Below are 22,540 nucleotides of genomic sequence, written 5' to 3' on the forward strand. Positions count from 1 at the left end.
TAATCAGAAGGTCACTGGTTCGATTCCCGGCCGTGTCCTTGGGCAAGGCACTTCACCCTACTTGCCTCGGGGGAATGTCCCTGTACTTACTGTAAGTCGCTCTGGATAAGAGCGTCTGCTAAATGATTAAATGTAAATGGATATGGATTGATGGTAGAACATTTGGCTGCAGGACAAGAAGTTCAAATGCCCCCATGTATATTGCTTTAGATAAGTGTCTGCTAATTAAATACAGAATGGTATTATCATGAGGCTAACCTGTGTAACCCTTGCTTCTCCCCTGCTCGTCTCCTGTTGTCTCTGGACTGACTTGTCTGTGTTCTGTTTCTCTGCATGTAGGAGACTACGCCGGGTTTCCTGGCTGTGGCCTGCTGCGCTTACACAGCACCTACCGCCACGACCTCAAGATCTACGCTTCCGACGAGGGCCGCGTACAGATGACCGCGGCTGCATTTGCCAAGGTCTCTCTCTCCTCTCTGTCTCTGTCTCTCTCTCTGTCTGCATCATGTCTATACTGTACCAATGTGTGCTTGCATGCAGGGTCTGTTGGCCCTAGAAGGGGAGCTGACGCCAATCCTGGTGCAGATGGTGAAGAGTGCCAACATGAACGGTCTGCTGGACAGTGATAGTGACTCCCTGACGGACTGTCAACAGAGGGTCAAAGCCCATCTGCATGAGATCATGCAGAAAGACCAGGATTTCTCCCAGGCAGACTATGAAAAGGTGCATTAGAGTGTTGATCTTGTGTCAGGTTTTTTGTATATTAAGCCTAAACTGTCAACAACTGACATAATCGAATACATTATAAAGTACCAGCACATCAACACTTGAACAGTACTATAGGGACTACAACACCTGTTACACGCTACCTAGTCCACTAGTCCTGCTGAAAGTGTGACTGTGCTGTTCCAGCTGGCCCCTACAGGCAGTCCATCCCTGGTCAACTCTATGACGATCATAGAAAACCCAGTAAAGACCTGCGACAAGGTGTACGCCCTCATCCAGAGCCTCACCTCCCAGATCCGCAAAAGACTTGAAGACCCCAAGTCCGCAGGTTTGGCCTGTGCACTGCCTGACATAAAAGAACTGTAAATGTATTCACAAAATTGAACATGATATGAACATGCCGACTTGCCTTTGATCATTCTGACAATGGTGGCTTGTAACCAGATATTTCCCTAAACCTGCATGCTCTTGTAATGAGCATCTTTGGCACCTCATAGCATAAAGTGCTCATCATCAGTAGCTCCAACTCACACTGGATCTCACCTTCACAAAGCCCTTTAGCTAATATTAATATTGAATAAAACCCATGATTAGAAAGGGGATATCTAATTGGATTATATGGGACAAGGCATCAAGTCTGTCACAGGCAATCTTTAACACTTATATATCCAGACTAATTTTTGATTGTCTTGTAATTCCAAACATGGCCGTAAGCTTATTTTTCTAGACTAACCTCTCCGTCCTCACCATCCACCAATGTGTGCCCCTTACCCCCCTGCCCTCCCCTCCAGATCTGCAGCTGTACCACAGCGAAACCCTGGAGCTGATGCTGCAGCGCTGGTCCAAGCTGGAGAGGGACTTCCGCATGAAGAGTGGCCGCTACGACATCAGCAAGATCCCGGACATCTATGACTGTGTGAAGTACGACACGCAGCACAACTCCTCCCTGGGGCTAGAGGACACGCTGGAGCTGTTCAGACTGTCCCGCGCCCTCGCAGACATAGTCATACCACAGGTGGGAGGAGGAGACACATGCATACATACACACACATTGCATAAAGTACACACACACAAGCATACACATCTATACACACACACACACACACTAACACACAGGAGTGAGGAATGAGGACCTGGTGGACCTCTTTGACTGTCTCTTTTTCCCGCTCTGTCTACGTCTTATTGGTTTGTATTTGTATGATTTCACGCACAGAGCAAATACAGCAAACCACCTGAAGATCCCATCTAACTTTCCCCCCTCCACACTTTCCTGCAGCTGTGGTTTTGTGTTGAGCTTGTTTTGGTGGCCTTCTCTGTAGGAGTATGGCATCAACAAGCCTGAGAAGCTGGACATAGCCCAGGCCTACTGTGTGCCCTTGATGAAGAAGATCCAGCTGGACCTTCAGAGGACACACGAGGACGAGGCCGTCAACAAGCTACACCCACTGTAAGTTACATTACCACTGTACTGTACCGTGGTCACGCAACCGTCCTATCACTGTCTCTCCGCTGTCTGAGTGACTTCCAATAGTACCATTAAAGAGAGACTCTTTAATGGTACTATTGAAAAGATTTTATACAAATTAAAAGATATTATACAATAGTATAATGTACTATAATGTTATGTTACGTAAATAAGATTTATGTGTAATGGCCGTGTGTCCGTTGGACTCCAGTGAGTGATCACCCTTTGTCTTTTACTCCTCCTGGTGGTTCAGGTACTCCCGAGGGGTCATGTCTCCGGGTCGCCACGTGCGGACCCGCCTCTACTTCACCAGCGAGAGCCATGTCCACTCCCTGCTCAGCATCTTCCGCTATGGAGGCCTTCTGGACGTACGTCTACAGGACATTAACATTTAATTCATTTGGCAGACGCTTTTATCCAAAGTGATAGTACCACACTGCTGCAGTTATGTGCTGGGCCTGCTTCAGAGCTTGAGAACTTGTTAAAGGTTAGCTCAGTGGTTAGAGCACTTGGCTGCAGATCAAGAGGTCACAGGTTCAAAATCACCCCCCGTTCTGCACTTCGCATTGGATAAAAGCACCCGCTAAGTGAAGGCATTGTGAATTTTTAGGTATATTGACCATTATGAAAAATTGACCATGTCTGGATTTCTCCTGACTATCTGTTTCAGTGAGGGATTTGGTCTTGTTGTTTGTTTCTATTGAACATTTATACATCCCTACAAAGAAAATAACTTTTAAATCTGTCATGCCAGTTATGTTGTTTTATTTCCATGGGTTGTCCTAGACATGTGAATGTGTGTTTTGGAGTGGGCTATAAACAGGCTAAGAATCTGTGGCATCCCGCCTAGTTGTCTGTGGGATGCTGTGAAGCTAAAAAGAGTGTGTGTGTGTGTGTGTGTGACAGGAGGTGAAGGACCAGCAGTGGAAGCAGGCCTTGGACTACCTGGGTGCTGTCTCTGAGCTCAACTACATGACCCAGATAGTCATCATGCTGTATGAAGACAACAATAAGGTGTGTTCAAATGAAATTTGATTTGGATAGCCAATTTGTCACAGAGGGCTTCACAGATCAGCACCTCTAATCAAATTAAACCCTCAGGTTACTAGTTATGCTTGTATAGCTGTGCTTTATGACTGTTCTGTCAGGAGAGTTTTAACTCTGTCTGGTGCTTACACTCTGACGTCTCTCTTTCTCATACGTGTGTGTTGGATCAAGGCCATAATCATAATATATACTACTGACGTTTAGAAAAACTACAACACCACACTGGATCTAGCTAGACCGTAAACAAAACAACAGGCACGCCGCACACACTTGTTTGGGCTTGCGAGCCGGCTTAAGAGTAGTAGGCTAACGTTACGTTTTGAGTGGAAGGCGTGTGCGAGACGCCGAAATGGATGCCAATATTGATTCTGAATGGAAAGTTTACGTTAAAAAAGTTGCCAAATGGTTCCATTGACAAGACCAAAGAGATCTGTGTGTTTTGTCGTTGTGAACTGAGCTACCATCGCAGCACGTCCAGTCTGAAATACCACTGGATGGCCAAGCACACAGCTGATGCGAATTCTCCGCCCCCTCGTCAAAGCCAGACGATTGCAATCTTGTTTTCAATAAATTTGCACTAAGCAATCCGATCAACTTTTCCATGTTGATAAGAGCATTAAAATTAGAAAAAAATTATGTTACAGGAAGAAATCAAGGGACATTTAGAATAGATAAAAACGTGCGATTAATCGCGAGTTAACTATGACATTAATGTGATTAATCGCGATTAAATATTTTAATCGTTTGACAGCACTAATAAAAATCAAAATATTAATGTGCTACGCTAGGACAGGCAACCAACCACGCACGCTGTCCGAAATGATCATAGACATTTTTTATTCGTCCCCCCCAATGTTGACTCCATGGCTACAGCCTTGTGTTGGATTGTCCCTCTCTCTTTGGCGTGTGATAACTAGGACCCTTCATCCGAGGAGCGCTTCCATGTTGAGCTTCACTTCAGCCCCGGGGTGAAGGGCTGCGAGGACGAGGAGAATGTTCCCCTGGGCTTTGGCTTCCGCCCAGCATCCGCTGAGGTACGTGTGTGTGTTTGTGCGTGTGTGTGTGTGGGGGGGGATGTATCTGGACCTATTTTTGTAAACGTGTGTTGACTTTGTGTTTGAACACAAAACCCTTTCTGCGTTCTTCAGAACCAGGAGAAGCAGACCAATCAGGGAAGCCTGGAGGACCTATCACAGGACGAGCCTGACAGGGCTCTGCCCCTCAGCGAGCCAATCAACATGCAGAAGAGATCGCCCATGCTGCGGAACCGCAAGGCTGGCTCCATGGAGGTAGCTTACCCAACTGAGATCCCCTGGATCATTTCACGAGTAACTAAAAACGATTTAGTGTTTGCATCAAGCCCCAATAGATTCTTATTTTACATAGTACAATGTCTTGTATAAAGTTCCTTCATACAAAACATTCTAGTAAAGAGACTCTCATAAAGTTAAGCTCTGTAGCCCCGGCCGATAGTAACTATTGTAACTAAATTGATGGTGTCAACGCCGCTGACCACTAAGTAGAGATATCAACATTTCCACTAGCCAATTGTGAATTTACTACCTGTCTGTGTCAACTGTCTGTCTCTTGTCTCACCCTGACCAGGTCCTGTCTGAGACCTCCCCCAACCATTCGTCTAAAGGCACCTCCTACCGTCTCTTCCCCTCTTGCTCACGTCAGTCCCCAGAGGTCAAACAGACAGGCCCAGGTGGGTGTCCTGTTTCTGCCTTTCTGCTCCCTGTACCAACCACCTGCCTGTGCCAACCCCTCTCTCTATTTTTCACTCCCGCCATATTTCTCTCCCCTCCTTGTTTTCTGTCCCCCCCCTTCCAACATGCCTCATCCCTCTTTCCAATTGCTGCATAGCTCCCATGACTGCATTACAGTACAGCAGCCAAGGCTCTAGAATATTCAGGCTAGAGTTCAGTGGGAAAAATGTGTACACTCAAAAACAAGTGCCTGGTTATTATAAAAGAAACCAGTTTTACAGAGTAGTCAGTATATCGTTATGGGAGATCCCACTGCCTAACTAAGGGGGCTTGAACCCCAGGGTACTATTCCTGTCTGCCTCCGCTCACATCCATCTGTCAACAGGAGCTAGGATACAATCACCACGGACACAACCAGCCCTCCCCCCTTCCCACTGCAACCTGCTAACGCAGTGATATTAACAGAGTGTTTACAGGGACCAGCTGGAAACAGACGCGGAGTGGAGATTATTATAAAACTATGAAAGTCAGTACGATTGCTCACCTAGCTGGAATGGCCTTGTGCTAGTGACTGTGTAACGTTTGCTCTGTGTGTCTGCATGCATTGTCTTTAATTCAATTGTTTCTGATCCACTCTACTGGCGCTATTCACCACTCATCTGTATAGGGTTTGAACTTGAATGAGCTTAGACTCAGACTTCAGATTTAAGTGTAATAATAGGTGATTTACAGTCATTTAAAGCTATGCCAAGTTGAAGCACTTACATATTTTTTTTGGATATTCTATAAGTAAGTAATTCACTGAAAGTTCCCCGAACTAAGATGGAACATTTCTATCTCACGGTCTATGACCTACAGTATCACACTTGTCTGTCCTAGCAGGAGAACATTGTATTTACACCTTATCAAATCCCTCATATCTTAAGCCCTTGGCTTCCTCTCAGTCCAGCCCCTCCAGCTGATTATGAAGTGAGAAATTAGTGTAAAGTCCCAGTGAAGAGCGGCTCTCTCTTTGATCAGAAAGAAGAGACAGTTCTTAACCCTTGTGCTGCCTTCGGGTCACATGACCCAAAGTTTCATAACGAACCATCGTTGTGTTTACCCAATTTTACCCAATACAAAAACAAATAAAAATTATTTTATTTTAACCTTCGCAATGTGGGGGGTCTGAGACAGCCCAACGGTTAAAAGAAAATGCTTTACTTTGTTTTTGTATGCGGTAAAGTTGTTGCAATACGACGGTGGGTCACAACGACTGATGGGTCAGAATGACCCGAAGATAACACAAGGGTTAAGAGTGACCTACATTTGTGTCTGCCTCTCTTGTCATAAAGTCATACACACGTGTTCAGATACAGCCTTAGCAACAGTCTAGAGAAAGGCTCTTATTAATAACTGCATGGTGAGTAAAGAGATCTAATATTCCCCCTCCTTCCTCCACTCTTCCCTCCATCCCACCAGTTTTTCCACACACAGGCTCCCTGTGCTCGGGCCTTTTCAGTGCCTCCGTCCTGGGGGTGTCCTCTAGCGCCCCCAACCTGCGGGAATACGTCCTCACGCACCACCGCAAAAACCTCTCCCCCGGCAGTGTGCTTGGTCGAGATGGTATGTTCCACTCCTCCAAGCCCGATTGCAACCTGTCTAGATCTCTATCTCTCCCTGTTCACCTCCTCACCTGGGCACTGAAGCAACCTTGCTGTCAAACCCTAAATACTCTTTTGATGGGAATTTCAATGGACCCCAGCACATGTCTCTCCCATGTCTCCTTCTGGTTGCTCTTCCAAATTGATTCATTTATTCCTTTGATAGATTTCAGGCAGATAGATTCATAGACCAGTAGGCCTCCCATCCATATTTTCCACAATAGGAGTGATTTTCCTTCATCCCTCTGAATGATGCTTTGCATGGGTGTTTTTTTCTTCAGCATGATCCACATCAGAATTGACGCAGTATTGACATGCAGTGCAAACAAACCACCAATGATCAATACTGTTGCATCATGATCAAGGAAGCATGCCTGCTAACATCACTGAATGTGTGAAATTAGGTTGGTTTAAAAAATAATGTCTTTGTGCATGTTGTACTGACCTTGGGAAAGGTTTTGGGGGATTTGTTCTATCATTTTCCTGTTTGACGGTCCTATTACTTACTGCATATTGGGCAGCCAAGCCTGTTGTGTCGAACAATCTCTATTTAAGCTGTCTGGTAGAAGAATCTCTGTGTTGTCCGATTTCCTTGTTATTTGTCTATGTACTGAACAAATGTATGCACCTGTGTGCAATTCTATTCATCTTCATGCTCAGCATGAGGAAGCATTGCATTTTCATTGTAAAATACTTTGTAATAAGCTCCTGATTCCATCTGACAGCTCACCTATTATTATGAATCTCCCTTTTTTTATCTTTATTCACAGTTTAAGAATAAGAACTCCATGCAAATCTACAGGAGGTTAATTCCAACACTAGAGAATTATGTTTCATTGGTCAAATATATAGAATATGAACAAACTAGTGACTGACGGTTAGTTTTCTAAGCGACTTGCATGCTTGCGTCCCCTTTAGCCTATAATATGTCAGGCCACCGAAAAATCTATGAATCGACTTTTAAGGTATGCTGAAGGGCAAACCCCCTCCCATGTCCTGGCTCTTGTTATACTTGCACAGTGAGTCAGCGACTTTCATAACCACCAGGGGGCCTCATGAGCTTGATTATTCTAAACGCTCAGCCAGGACATGAGTGATATGGCTTAGAATGCGCATCTACATAGGTTTGCTTAATTTGATCTCAAGTTGACTCCCCCTCTGTCAAGTCAGGGCTGTCGTCACCCCCTCAGGAAGCGCACACTAAGGATTTTCAGAGACATATAACCTGCAAGCTGTCTTTTCTCTTTTTTTTTCACTGCGGGTTGAACTGAACTGACTTTCTTGTCCACTCGGTGGCACTGTGTCTTTACTACTTGACTAATCTCAACATAATGGTCAAACAAAAAGCTTCTCTTTATAACACTATTACGTCATATTTTTCTCTCTGTTGCTGATACACGGTTATTCTTTATATTTATCAAGCTGTTTTAGTAGGTTTTATATATTATTATGTTTTTTAACCTATGATGAGATCTAAAGACACCAGAAACTGTTGCACCATTGGAAAATGTTTTTCAAGTGACTGCACTAACCTTACCTATCTTTGACTTTCATTGTTTTCCCCCTCAGTTATGATTTGATCCAAAGAGGCATATCTACAATATAGATGACTGAAACAAATAATATAGTTTTATATTATCTGAGAAGACTGTCTCAGAAACCCTGTCAATCTTCTTAAATACTCCCAGACTAAAACTCTGTCATTCATTATCTTCTTATCCATGTCAGCTAGGCATGACAGTGACGAACAACCACTAGACCCTCAGTAACACGTAACACTTGACAGAGGGGTCAGGCAGACAGCAACAGGCTGAGAGACAGAAACACAGGAAGCAGAGCCAGGTAGACTGCTGCCCAGTAACGCCAGTTACCTTTCTTATCTCCTCAGAGCTGTTCTCTATGCCGGCAGTAAAGAGATTTTCTGTGTCGTTTGCCAGGCATCCGACTAATGGTATGTCTGCTTTTTTCAAGTTTATCTCGCCACTCCCAACATTCCCTCTTATCTTGCATGCCCTTTTTTGGGAAGGAGGGGGACATTTCTGTGTTCTATTTGGATTTGACAATGGCTGCATAATTACATGATATCAAGATCTCAATTTCTCCAAATACCAATTTCACAAGACATCTCCGTGCTTCCACTTGTGTGAATTTGAACCCTCACCTGTTAATGTCACATACTTTCCTTTCAAATGTATCTTTTGATCCACTTTCTCTACAGGAGAAATATATGTATATGTGATATATCTGATACAGGATATATCTATGTGTGGAGTAGTATACATATCATTTCTCCTTGTGCTGTTATTTGTTATTCAACGCACTTTACTTTATAAACAGTTAACCCCTCCACCATTCTATCAACAGTACTGTCTGGTTTTAATTTAACCATTGCTAAATAATTGTCTAAAGACAATCAACTTTCATGGAAAGGGTTAACAAAAAAAATATTGCCATTGCAATGCTTACAGCATTAAATTAATGCTGGCTGATATTCAAGCATGGCAGAAACAATGTAGTACCACAGAATTAATTAATCCTAATATACACACTTACTCACACTAAAGCATAATTGAATATTCTATATGAAATTTTCCTTACAGGAGTTTGGGTAGAACAGGCTCCGTTTAGTAGTCTAGTAGTCTGCTAGTATGCTTGTACTGTAGCATATTATTATTCCATAAAAGATATTCTTGTGTTGTACCATCTAGCAGCTGAATGGGTTTGTCTTGCATGTATGAGCCCAACAACAACAGTAATGTGTGCCTGATAAGTGAAGCTGATCATTGATTGCTCAACACTTTTTGTGCTCAAAATCCTTTGCACTTGACCTCATACAAAGAATGACAGGTTTAGTACTTCCGTTAAAACTCTTTCCAAATGTTCGAAGACTGTGGGAAGTACAGATCAGCTGCTACCTGTCGGGGGAGGAGGGGTTTGACTGTCTCTTGCAGATTAGACAGGTTTGATATTGAATTCACTTTAAGTAGCGGTACATCTCATCCAAGTCCCTGTATTGTTTTACCTTTGGGACCACAAAGACAGGCTGTATCTGTGTGGATGTAGATCTTCAGTGGTTTTTGTGTTGACCGTTTTGGCTGACAGTTTTGATGACGGTCATGATCTGGGGTATTATTTTGGAGTCCATTGGTTCAGTGCTGACCGTGAAACAGAGAGAATGTGTGGAGGTTGTGTTTGTGGACCTTAATGGAGACGGGTGTGTTATAAAACCATCGGAATGAGACCACAGTCCTGTCCTCCAGTCGTGAATCAGGTTAAACAGACTAAATGGCTCCATTCATACAGTTCATCAAAATCATTTTTCATGCATTTATACCCATGTCTTTATTTCCACATTGTTGTCCACCTGGGCTGCACTGTTAGTTGCTGTTTGGAATTAGCACCCACTATCACAGTCTCATGTCTGGCATTGACCTGTTATGAAGTCTCACCAGTTATGCTCACACTGGAGGCAAGTTGTCTCTGGCATAATTGTGTGTTTCCTTTTAATCAGTGGTTGTGGGTACATGGATAAATGCTTGTCAGCTTTAGTCGACCTCTGGATAACTTTGTATGAACAACTTGAAATGGGACACATACTTGTTTTTTGTTACTTCGGTCCCACTAAGCTCATGAAGAGCAAAAGGTTTTTATGCGAACATGCACAGCCTGCACCTGTAGCTGAGCCAGTTCAGAAAAACAAAAAATACCATATGCTGCACATCCCTGGCACAACCACATCCCTTCCGCTCCTCCACTGTGCTCTCTTCTTCCTCGCTCTGCCTCTTCTTCCTCAGAGCCCCTAGAGGAGCACCATGTCACCCAGCTGCTGAGGGGGCTGTCCAACGACCTGACCCTCCCAGGGGGTGCTCCTCTGGCCCTGGACAGGGCCATGGCCCAACACCTGCACCAGTGTCCCTACCACCTGCGCCTCCTCAGGAACTGGCTGTTGTCTGGCCAAGACCCCCCAGAGTGCCTCTACGGTCAGCCCTTGAGAGACTCCCGTTACCCCCCCCCCCATGCAGTGCTGGGCCAGGGGGAGCTGCTGTTGCTGATACAGCCTCAGCATTGCTAGTTTTGCTTTTTACTTTTTCTCTTGCTGTCTGTTTCTCTCTGTCGCTGTCCTTTTTTTCTTTGTGTTGAGGCCTGTGTCATCAGTTCTTGTCCACCACCACTTACTCTGTGTCTTCTAACTCGGTACCCATATTCATCCTTGTCTCTGGACTCGTCTCATTCTGTCTCTGCATGCTTGCCAGAGAATGCAGTAATTGCTTCTCCAAATGGAAGGTTTCTACATTCCTCTGTACCCTAACTACGGTCATCAGTAGTCCAAATCCAGTTGGCATTTTGTGGAGATCTGTTGTCATGCTTTCTCTCTTATGCGTTGGGTTTGAAAGAAAAAGTAAATCTTGAGCACATGTTTCTTTTTCTTGACAGTGACCTGCTATGAATGGACATTCGAAAAGCTTCTATTTCTTCAATATAAACTGCACTAAACGGAGCCCAGTCTCTGCATGCTTATATGGGGACATGGCTTTAAACACTGAATGACCTTAGGGACAAACCTTTTCTCTTTGAAGGGTTTCAGGCTTGCATGAAGTGTCTCACATGCATGTTACTGCTCGGTACCGGGTAACACTCCAAAGAAGTGGACATGAGATGAGACCTGCTGGCTCTGGCTGTTAATAGAGATCTTAGAAACAAGGACTTCTCCCAGACTGAGAGGGGCTTGCTCTGTGGGAGGTCCTGATAGGGAACAGTACTTTTGCGGATCCCTCAACACCCATGAAAGATGTTTTCGGTTTCCGTGCCAGATTGCTGATGTTCCATGCGGCATATCTAGGTCGTCCCATATTTTAATTGACTTATTAAGCTGTGGTATGTAAAAAAATTGCAGATTTCAAGAGCAATTTAGGAGCCAATATTGGCACTTTGTAAAGCCACACAGGGAGACATTGCAAAATGTCAGCAAAGACTTTTGGGAAGGACTTATCTTTCTATTCCATTAGAAGATTTAGAATTGAGAATAGATCAATGCGTTGAAATCCAGTTACACATTTCCAGTGACGTGGCCTTAATGAGTTGGCGGAGAGGTAAAGACACAGCAAATTCACCTCTTCACTTTTTCATAGTCTCATACGGCTATGTGTCTGTCTTTCTCCGCTACTCTGTCAAGTAAATTAATACACAGATATTGCCGTGTCGCATGGGTGTTTTCTGCTCCCTCTGCATCTGGCGTGTGGGCTCAATTTGATACCCAGATGGAGAAAAAGGCTGCAACAGCAAGATGGAGAGAAACAGGCAGTCACGCTGTCCATTTAAAGAGAGGATTGTTCCATCCCTCCATGCAGTCCTTGTCATGTACAGTACGTTTGTCATCAGAGACCTTGGAAAAGGAACCTTCTCATGTTGTACACTGACTTCGGCTGACTCTGATTAATGGTGCTACAGTACAACTGCCCCCAGTGATACTCTTACAGTTTCAGCAGGAGCTCTCCACAGCTACCCTCTCCCTTGTAGATATTGAATTGCAAAGACTGCCTGAAGATATTTTGGGGGGGGGGGGTTAATATTCAGGGAAATAAAAATCCATCAACCTTGTTTTCATACTGGAGTTTAGGCAGGGAATTGGGAATTAATGAATCCGTCAAGGCCTCTCTTCATAGGTATTGCTTCATTGTGTTGCTTCTGTAGCAGGTGTCTGAGAAGGCTGTAGTGGTAAGCGCTGGAACTACACAATAGGAGTTGAGAAAGCAAGCCCAATGGCATGTCAAACTGGAGATGGATGAGTGGATACGTCCCCTCACCCAATCCCAAAAATCTTGTTTGTTGTGGTATCACTTCATCCAGTTGTTCTTTTTCTGGCTGCACTGTATGTTGTGGAGTGTATGCTAAACAGGCTCATTGGTGTGTGTCAAAAGGCTGTCCTCCTCACACAAGACCCATGCACAGTACTCGTGTACTGAGTTTACGATGTATTTTTGTAATCCCTCACTGTTCAACATCTTTTTGGATCTTTGTGTGAGAATGATTCTGCTTGATTTTGGCATGTTCTTATGCAGCAGTACACCTGAAGGGTCAACCTTAACTATACAATATTCCACAAGGAAACGTCACATTGATGTCATTGAGTTTAATTACTAGCGAATGGGAAGGGGCCTAGATGCAGTTCCACCACCACATCTCCTCCTCCCAGCTCAGATGGAGGGGTGGTGCGAGTCTGTCTCTCTGTGTATCTTCTACTGCAGGCTTTGAAGGCTGCTCCATGGTGCCCTCTATCTACCCCCTCGAGACACTGCACAACTCGCTCTCCCTCAAGCAGGTGGATGAGTTCCTTTCAGCCGTGTGCGAGAGCAGCAGTGAGGCCCATGCCAAGACCATGAAAGGTAGGCACAAACCATAGCTCTCATTCACATACTCTACCCAGATACAATGTCATTCTACAAAAAACATCTGGATTAATCTGCCATAGACAGTTGTTTATTCATCAGCGTATTGCTGTGGCGGTTCACTACAGTAAACTAGTATATACATGTATCTGTTGTGTAAGTGTATATCTCAATGTGTTGTTTCCACATCTTCTGTGTCCAGCTCTGTCCGCCCTTTTTGACTCTCAGAGCCAGGCTTCCATGGACACCTACACCCCTCCCTCCACAGAAACGACAGTCCCGTGCCCCCCTCCCAAACATTGTGAGTATAAACTCACTATAGATACTTCCATTTGCTGTAATAATCCTAACCTTTTTATTGTACATTTTGGGGTTTTAATCAGCGACTGTTTGACAATGTTGATTTTCATTTTGGGGCGGGTAGATAGAATTGGAGGAGGAAGCGCCTTTTGAGGATTGAGACCCTCATACAGGAGGTTAATTCCTGATATCAACAGTCTTAACCACAGCCCTCCCCTGTTTGTCATGGACATACAAACCCCACATTCACGCAGCCCTTGATCTGTCATGCGAGCTAAAATAAACTCCCTGTGGTTTTGCAGCGCACCAGCTACATAGACACACTAACAATTAAGACTTTGGTGAAGTAGGGCTTGGGATAATAACCCTCCCTGTGCCACATCTCCTCTCTGTTGTCATCAGCTTCCAGCCCCTCCCTTCTGCCCTCAGATGCCTCGTCCGGTCTCCTGTGGACCACGCAATGATTCATTTGGCCTTTCAACTGTTTTAAAGGGGATTGGCGAAACAGCTGCTCGAAGCTGCGTACCACCTCTTTCCATATCTCTTGCTGTCTCTCCCTCCTTCTCCTCCTACCCTGAACCTTTCAAAACTATCTAGGTTTCTGGAACCACTGTTTTAATTTGTCTCCTCATAACCCATTTATTGTTTTGACAGCATGTGGTGAGGGCTAGGAAACATGCTGGAGGTTATGAGTGTCCCACAGATGAATAGGAGCTCTGTTTTAGGTCACGGTGCCATGACGTAGTTTGTTCTCCCATTAGACTGTATTTAGTAAAAACAGACCACTGTTTTAGGGCATCTTTAATAAGGATGTGTGTCTTTAGAGAAGCAAAATAACCACTTACAGTTTAGCTCTCTGCCTGACAATACTGTATAGTGTGAGTTTTTCTACTTTTGCAATCAAAAACTGAAAAAGATCCTCTTTGTGCATGGCTACTAGGGCTGGGCGATATATGTAATATAAATATACCATTTATATATAAATGTATGATATTTGATATATATCTCGATATGTTTGCATTTAAATAAATAAAAAAACATGATTTTCTTTTGCCCCCATTAGAAAGCCACAAAAACAATTTAGATAGAACAGCTATTGTTACAACGTACAAAATGTGTATTGCAAATTTAAACAGTTGCCATAACATGGTACTTGCAACTTGACAAAATTGACCTCACATGGAACAATTCATGCAGAGGTCCTTATGTGACAGGACAAAAAGAGAGCAAAAGAGAGTGTCTGTGTGTGTGTGTGCGCGCGCGCGTGTGCGTGCGTGTGTGCGTGCGTGTGTGGAGTCAGACGGTGATCTTAAAACACAAGTAACACAAAGACCAGCAAAATATATATATATATATATATATATTTCATAATCACGATATTTTAGAATTTTACATCGTCGTCAAAATTATTTGTAAATCTAATTTTTTATTTCTGTGTGTGTATGTGTTTGTGGGTGCTTGTGAGAAGACAGAAGTGGTCCATCCATTACAGTGTCAAGTGCAGGTCCCTCCTCTCCCAACACAGTGATCAACCCAGCCGTGCAGTTCAGCTTCAGTGATTAGAGACTTACCTGTTCCATTTCTTTTAGAGGAACCTATGGATTCACCAGGACTACATAAGATCCATCCATACAGTGTGCCTTTCTACACCATAGTGAGTGCCTTATCCACTACAATCAGCTTTTGCACTGGATCTGGAAGGCCATGTCATTGGACAAAAACGACCTAAAGCAACAGCACCCTCACCTCATTGTATTGGCTGTCCAATCAACATGCAATCCATGTTGATTGACTGTTAGGGGAGCACATCTTCTCAGGACTGGATGACACAGCCTTGTTGTTCTTTATTCAGACTGTGAATGGTGAAAAGGAAGGGAGACAAGAGTGCTTCTCATGCCTCAGCCAAAATCCTGTTGGATGGAACCGTACACACAATAGGCTACTGTTTATGTAAAATGAAATACAATGATTAGTGAAATACTTGAGCCAGCTGATCAATCACATTGTATTAATATTGCGATAAACTATTATTTTGACAGTGCTGGTCTTGAATAACCTTATTTGATGTGATTTGGAGGAGAAGGAGCTTGGAAGTGCATTACAATGACATTACATACAAGTGGGTTTGGTAACCCAAGAAAGTTGCACAAAGGGGATCAGGTACAATGTATCATTTATATCATGTTTGGTCTCCAAAGCATTTTATCTGCAGTTTTTTAATACAACCGAGAAGCATCTGTGTGTTTTTATATGATGTGTGTCACACTCATAATGTATTTCATAAAACTGCCAAATATCCAAGCAAAGGAGGTGCCTCAACAGTCAGTGCTGGTATGTATTTTCACAATTTAAAGGGAAAACCACCACTCCAAGACTGCATTTTTGTGCTACCTCAGTTAACTCTGAGTCCTCTAACTTGTGTAAAATGTCTATTATCTGCTGTCATGTAAAAGTTTGGATGTGATTTTAACGTGCAATATGATAATAGACATATAATGATGATGACATGATAATATATCAAAGGTTTAAGAAATATGGCATGTCCTTGGTGAAATATGACTGTAATAAACCTTGTTATTTGGTTGAGGAGTTTGTTTGGGGAGATTGCAGTGTATTTCTTTTGCACAATTCTCCAAATTATTCAAAATCCAGATGCTTTTATTTCCCTTTTGTTTTTAGTTTGTCAGAGACTTCTCCACTGTATGTACTGTATGGGTTGCTGTTGAACAAACCCTTTGTTTTTTCTTTTCAATTCATAGATATTGTTAATTTAATACTTTTATTTTTAGATGTATGTAATAAGTTGAGGGTTGTATTTATGTAATTTAAGGTGGTATTAAATGTCAACAAAAGATTTGACTTGAGTAGTGTTGTCTTTGTAGCCTCTGCTGCTAAAGATAAACACCAAGGTTGTTTTGTTCTTTTTAAAAGGAAAATTGCTTCCTTGGTGATAGTAGGATACATTAAGCTCAAGCAATATACTGCCGCAAAATGTAAAAATCAATTTGAACTAGCCTATGGTAACGTGTGTGTGTGTGTGTGTGTGTGTGTGTGTGTGTGTGTGTGTGTGTGTGTGTGTGTGTGTGTGTGTGTGTGTGTGTGTGTGTGTGTGTGTGTGTGTGTGTGTGTGTGTGTGTGTGTGTGTGTGTGTGTGTGTACAAGGTGTCCTGCTCCATGTCAGGTCTAGACAGGTCGGATTTGTGTTAATGGTCCATATCGAGGTGAGGTCTAGACAGATAGAGGTTGTGTTAGCTCTATAAACACACAGGGTCTCGTCTGACAGCTGAACACCTGAGTCACTGCTCTGGCTGAAACGACTCTGTCTCCACCCCTCACTCCCTCTCTCACCCCCCCCAACTCATTCCCTCTCTCTCACTCCCCTTCTCTCTCCCCCTCTCACTCCCTCCCTCACTCCCTCTCTCACCCCCCCCAACTCATTCCCTCTCTCTCACTCCCCTTCTCTCTCCCCCTCTCACTCCCTCCCCCACTCCCTCTCTCACCCCCTCTCATTCCCTTTCACTCTCCTCTCTACATTTAAATCCTCTCCCTTGTTTCCCTCCCACTCTCCTTCTCCCCCTCCTTCCCCTCTCCCCCATCTCTCTCTCCTCTCTACCTCTCTTCATGCCCCTAGAACAATAATGATGACTCATGCATCCTCTCCTGCTTCAACATGTTGTCATGGTTACAGTCTCCCCTCTGTCCGTAATTGACTTTTCCTTGCAGACGGTGGCTGAATGGAATTTAGCTTTGCCTTACAAAGAACAAGAACGGTGAATCTGCCAACTCATAGGGTGCCAAACGCTGATGTCACTCTGCCCCATTGTTGGTTACACACAGACACACACATACACATTCACACATACCCTTTTCTCTCACTACTTCACATATGAGATGCTCTCTCTGTCTCATGCTTACTGAGACACCACACACATACAATAAAATCCTTGGTTTGTGCCTTCACTTACTCATTAGCTCACAGCTAGAGGGACTGCAACTTATGCCAGCTCTCCAAAGCTGTTCCCCACACAAATGCCAGACATTATTTCTCTTCAGTATCTCTGTACTGAAAATAACCATGATGTTGGGTGCCTCAAGGCTCTTTAATATGTATATACACTACTGTATGCAACCAGCACTCAATAAATTGTTAAAGATACAGCTTAAGAGATGCAACTCGTGATCAGAGCATAATTTTACTTCTTTGTATATTTATCAAAGGAAGCACCCACTGATTTAAAAAAATCCTGTTTATGATCATCCAGTAAATGATATCCATACTGTACGTTTGCTGGATGCCTGTAATTTTAGTCCCCTAAGGCAGCTTGAGTGGCTTGTACTGTAGTAACTATCAGCACAGGGTGAGATGGATGCATGTCTCTATGATCCACTGACTGATAGGTCAGTGATTTGGGCTTCAGACGAGCAGCCATCAGTGTCCAATCAGAAATTTTGAGCCACCTCCGCACCCCAATCTCTTCCTTTTTTAAATGAGTCTCCATGGCAACCCTTGTTGTGTGAAAGGCGGGGGTGAGGTGGAGCATTTGAAGGCTTTTTCTTCGTAGGTTTGTGATATGTGGGTCCGGTCATCCAACTGCAGAGAGAGGGAGGGCATGATGGTACTCCAGTGCATGCAAAGGTGCTGAGACTGCTACTGGATCAGGATCATATACTGTGTCTCTCCATTTCTGCATGTTGTAGTGTGTGTGTGTGTGTGTGTGTGTGTGTGTGTGTGTGTGTGTGTGTGTGTGTGTGTGTGTGTGAGAGAGAGACAGAGAGAGAGACAGAGAGAGAGAGACAGAGAGAGAGAGACAGAGAGAGAGAGACAGAGAGAGAGAGACAGAGAGAGACAGAGAGAGACAGAGAGAGACAGAGAGAGAGAACATAGAATGTGGGGGGATAGTAGAAACCTAAATCTCTTTGCATCCATTTATCATGACAGAATTCAAACTATGCAAGTCAATCAGCAACTCCTATGCCAACTACATGCAAACACACACTTGTAATTCACCAAGACAGTCAAAAGATTTACAGGACCAAGTTCTGATTTTAATAAATGTACTTTTTATTGTTGATCACCAGGCTGTTTCCCTTTACAATAAATCTGCAGTATTTCTAGTTTTGCATGATTAGATTTAAAGACAGAGTAAGAGAGAGTAAGAGACTGAATATTGCACTGAAGAATAACAACCAAGAGTAATACAGCAGAAAAGAAACAAACTACAGCAGTAAAGCATCTTCTTAACATACCATAGGGCAAACAGTGAAGCACAGCCCAAAACGTATATATGCCATCTCAGTACCATTAGACAATTAGCTTTTTTCAAATCTAAATGTACCTTTTTAAAATAGCAATTAGTTTATATTTTTTGTATTTCTTAAGTTAAACAATTACATTCAGGATTATAACTAAATAACTAATCACATGCAGAGGAGATTAGATGGATTGGTAATGATTTATGTATAAATTATCTCATCCTTTAATGGCAAGTGACAGGAGAATGGAACTGAAAGATGATTTATATTCATCTGTATATAGTCATCATTGTCATTGTAGTTCTCTTTATTCAAGGCTTTGGGCTTCATAGTTGATAATCTGATCAAATGAAAAATGTATCACAAGAATCATCATAATCATATTTTCTATTTAGATTTGTTTGTTTTGTTAAGGTGTATTTACATATTTGTGTACAGTACATCAATGTACATGTACATTTCTTAGATTTTAGATGTCTGTGTTTCAAGTCATATTCAGGAAAAGAAAAAGTTCCAGCTGCAGTTAGTACTTTTTCTGTGTTACTGTTTGTTTGTATTGGACTCCCAACTCTGAAAGTTGGAAAGTCGCAGTTTGTTCCATCTCATTACAGAACTGTGCATAAACCTACTACAACTGCAGTCAAGATATACTGTACTGCAACTCCACCAAAATGCCATACTATCCTTCTCCATGGGTTACATAAATAACCTCTCTGCCATAGTTATAGTACATTTGTGTAAATGGATGTTTGGAAGTCCCAGCAGCATCTATAGTACCAACTCTACATTCAAAAACGATAATTATCTCATTAGTGCATTCTGCCTTTTTTTTTTTTTTAAGTCATAGATTTTGTATTGAGCATTCACAGCGATCTACCAAGGCCCCAGAGTGTTTGCTCCTAAGGCCAGGTAATGGGAGTCAAGCCACCAATGTGCCCCTCAACTCTAAACATACTTCCGGAAAGTACAAATTAACAAAATTAACAAAAATATAATGATCACACGCTAACAAAGCATTCAAACCTAATTGTGGTGTTCTTTCAACACGTCTTTTTAACGCAATCACAAATACATCTAACGTTCCACAACTACGCGTAATACCACTTCCAGAATTCTTGTTCATTTCAGGAATATAGCATTGAAATACATTTTTAAATGTATTTAGTGCATTCTCTAGCTACCATCTCTGAATTTAAATATTTAAATAATACCATAATAAATTATTTATCATTATTAATAAAGAATATTACCAATACTGTCCCACTCTCACTTGAAACCCTGTCCCATCCCTGAGCCTCTCCTCTTCATCCACTTAATAGTGCATTCCTGCTTGGTAAAATACCTTGCTTGATAATGTTATTGACGGAACTGCTAGAGTAGGGGATGGATACTAACATGCAGATGATCAACAACTACATCTACACATTAGCTACTCATCCAATAATTTTCCAATTCTGTGCGTTCGGGTTCATGGATGTAAGGCTAACAAGACAAATGTATTTGTCTTGTTAGCCTGTGCCTGTCTCTATTTCATAGCCTTGTGCCTGTCTCTATTTCATACCACATCTAAAAGGCACATGAGAACAACACACCTCCTTCAAGTTTCTGGAGAAATAACCTAAACTCCCATTTCATCTGCACAAAACCAAATCTCACAAGCAAAGCCACTATTGCTACAGCTGTCTTTTTTCCATCAATCATTCATTGATTTTAAAGACAGAGTTAGGTAATTGGAAAAACTAATTCTTGCATCCATTTATTTCAAATGCATCATCTATGTACTCACAAACTGCATTCACTTCAATCATTTTTCAATTTCTTTCTTTTTTCTAATCTTTTTTTCATTTCTAACACAACATCCATATAAACACATATTCATTTGTGTAATTGTTTTTACCCCAATACATACACTCACAAAGACCCGATTTATTTATTTTTTAATCTGTTTGATGACATTTTCAAAAAGATCATTACACCCAGCCAAAATGTGATAGTATGGTAAATATCTTCCCTTCCCCTGGCTTCTAATAACATTTACTGAAGCATCGCAACCAGACTGTGTCTGAACATCTATACTCCCCACTGGCAGACTGCAAGCACTAAAGATATGTATCTACACACACCATCAACACTCTAGTTCCTTAAGGATCTTAGCTGTTACGTAGCGTCATGCTGCAGACGAGCTGCCAAGGGAAAGATTTCAGAAATGCTAGATCTTCAAGAAACTCCAGGCATCTTCTAAAACTTCAAAACCCGCTACATGGATTTTTTTTGTACTGGAACAGAAGTATGGTATGTTAGAGTACCCCTTCAGCAAAACATCATAGTATAAGACTTGTATCTTGCATGAGCAAATCTATAAAGTGAAACAATTTCATGTTTGAGTTTTTTTTTTTTTTTTTTTTTTTTTTTTAAGCCTCAAGGAAACAAAGACAAATGCTATCCATCATACATTTACATTGTGCGTACAATCAAGAGATCAATAATCAAGTAATCTCCTATTTTTTTTGTTTTATTGTAGATGGTTAGCACTGGTACCTTAGTAGAGTTTTGGCACTTGTTTTGGCCCTTTGGATTAGCAATTTGGAGATTTTTCATTCCACTTGTAGGATTTTATATCTGTTGTGTTTAAGACATACAAATGTTTGTTATTTTGGTGGTTGTGATTTGGTTGTGAGCAGTTGATTGGCACACAAACCCAAGCACAGCTATAAAGACTTAGGCATTGTCAAAGATGGCACTTTTTAGATTGACTGGATGTCCATTTAGGATTAGGGTTCAGCATGGAATCAAAACTGTTGAATAAATGTGTTGTTTGAACTGAAGGCTGCTCTGATCAATAGGTGTATTTTTTCATGCAAATTATTCTTCATCATTAAACAATATTTTAGCAGCAGGCCTCATGAATTCCCTCTATAATAAACACAGATACGGTATTATCTAAACCCTAAATCAATGTATCTTTCTGACATTGGAGTTGAATCCAGTGAACAAAAATACGATTACAGCTAATGCAATGGTCTGACAATGAGACAGCAAAATGTTCTTGAGCAGAGAAGGTTTTGAGCGGACACAGACAATAACAGAACAACTCTTTACCTCCAGCGATGCACAGATGAGAATGGAGGAGGAAAAACAGAACTTAGAACTCAATCTTGCAGGCAGGGAATGACTCATCCTGCATGACGACAGTGCTGCTGGATGCCAGGACCATGATGTTAAGGTCCTGCTGTTTTTCGTGGGTCTGTTGGTACCAGTCCCGTGTCACCTCAGTATCATGTGTAGGAATCAGCGTCACCTCAGGGAGACAAGGGGATGATGGGAATGTGAGTCCACTTCAACAATACTGTGCAACAGTAGCTTGATTGAGCAATCAGTTTTGCAATCACCATGGAATTTAGTTCATCATGATGGTTCAGTTATAATGACATATTCACAAAGGCCCATGTTAGATGCAATACATGCCTAAAAACACAGCGGCCAAAGAAAATGTATTTGTTTCTGCAACATTTAACTCTGACCAAGGTTGTACAAGAAACCTAATCAAGCAGTGTCACTTGTAAAGTACCTTTACAAGTGATTTGTATCAGTGTTTAGGAAATGTTACATATTGTACAGAATATAACCACAATGAACATACTCAGGGGTGAGAAAAATGGAAAGTACCTGTAAATTGGAGCCCCACTGGGCCTTGCCCTCGAGGAGGGCATCCAGGACCCCACGGCTGGGCTCTCCACTGCCCGGGTCGTTCCCGCTCACCACGTAGTAGGCTGCGCGAACTCGCTTGAAGAACTCCTGGTCCACATTCTTGGCACTGCAATGGTTGGGCACATAGGCCAGGTCCACATAGATAGGTGGCCCAGGGGGGGTGGCAGAACTCGTTTTCTGGGAGTTAGAACCTGTGAGAGAACAGAGATGTAAAATAGTTGAACTCTATATGAAAAAGTCTAATGACATAAATTAAATCAATTTGAGCTTGATCATGTCTTTACTTTAGATATCGATTTTCAT

The 22,540-nt window shown here is 42.4% G+C and overlaps 2 protein-coding genes across 2 annotated transcripts in view; one reads left to right on the forward strand and one right to left on the reverse strand.

The window, feature by feature from the left end:
• Positions 1–16,135, forward strand: part of LOC134021048 (inositol hexakisphosphate and diphosphoinositol-pentakisphosphate kinase 1-like) — a 34,159-nt gene extending 18,024 nt beyond the window's left edge. Inside the window, 14 exon segments of the mRNA XM_062461495.1 lie at positions 340–461; positions 541–723; positions 913–1,054; positions 1,518–1,741; positions 2,046–2,173; positions 2,436–2,559; positions 3,098–3,205; positions 4,156–4,272; positions 4,387–4,527; positions 4,844–4,946; positions 10,385–10,570; positions 12,836–12,973; positions 13,179–13,277; positions 14,745–16,135. Coding sequence (XP_062317479.1) covers positions 340–461; positions 541–723; positions 913–1,054; positions 1,518–1,741; positions 2,046–2,173; positions 2,436–2,559; positions 3,098–3,205; positions 4,156–4,272; positions 4,387–4,527; positions 4,844–4,946; positions 10,385–10,570; positions 12,836–12,973; positions 13,179–13,277; positions 14,745–14,839 — 1,910 coding nt within the window. The 3' untranslated portion in view covers positions 14,840–16,135.
• A 3,512-nt stretch (positions 16,136–19,647) lies between these two features.
• Positions 19,648–22,540, reverse strand: part of map1ab (microtubule-associated protein 1Ab) — a 46,418-nt gene continuing 43,525 nt past the window's right edge. The window contains exons 6-7 of the mRNA XM_062461496.1: positions 22,196–22,428; positions 19,648–21,827 (exon numbers count right to left, since the gene is read on the reverse strand). Of these exons, the coding sequence (XP_062317480.1) occupies positions 21,672–21,827; positions 22,196–22,428 (389 nt within the window). The 3' untranslated portion in view covers positions 19,648–21,671. The remainder of the gene's footprint in view (positions 21,828–22,195; positions 22,429–22,540) is intronic.

Source organism: Osmerus eperlanus, chromosome 5 (assembly GCF_963692335.1).
Source record: "Osmerus eperlanus chromosome 5, fOsmEpe2.1, whole genome shotgun sequence".
Lineage (NCBI taxonomy): Eukaryota > Metazoa > Chordata > Actinopteri > Osmeriformes > Osmeridae > Osmerus > Osmerus eperlanus.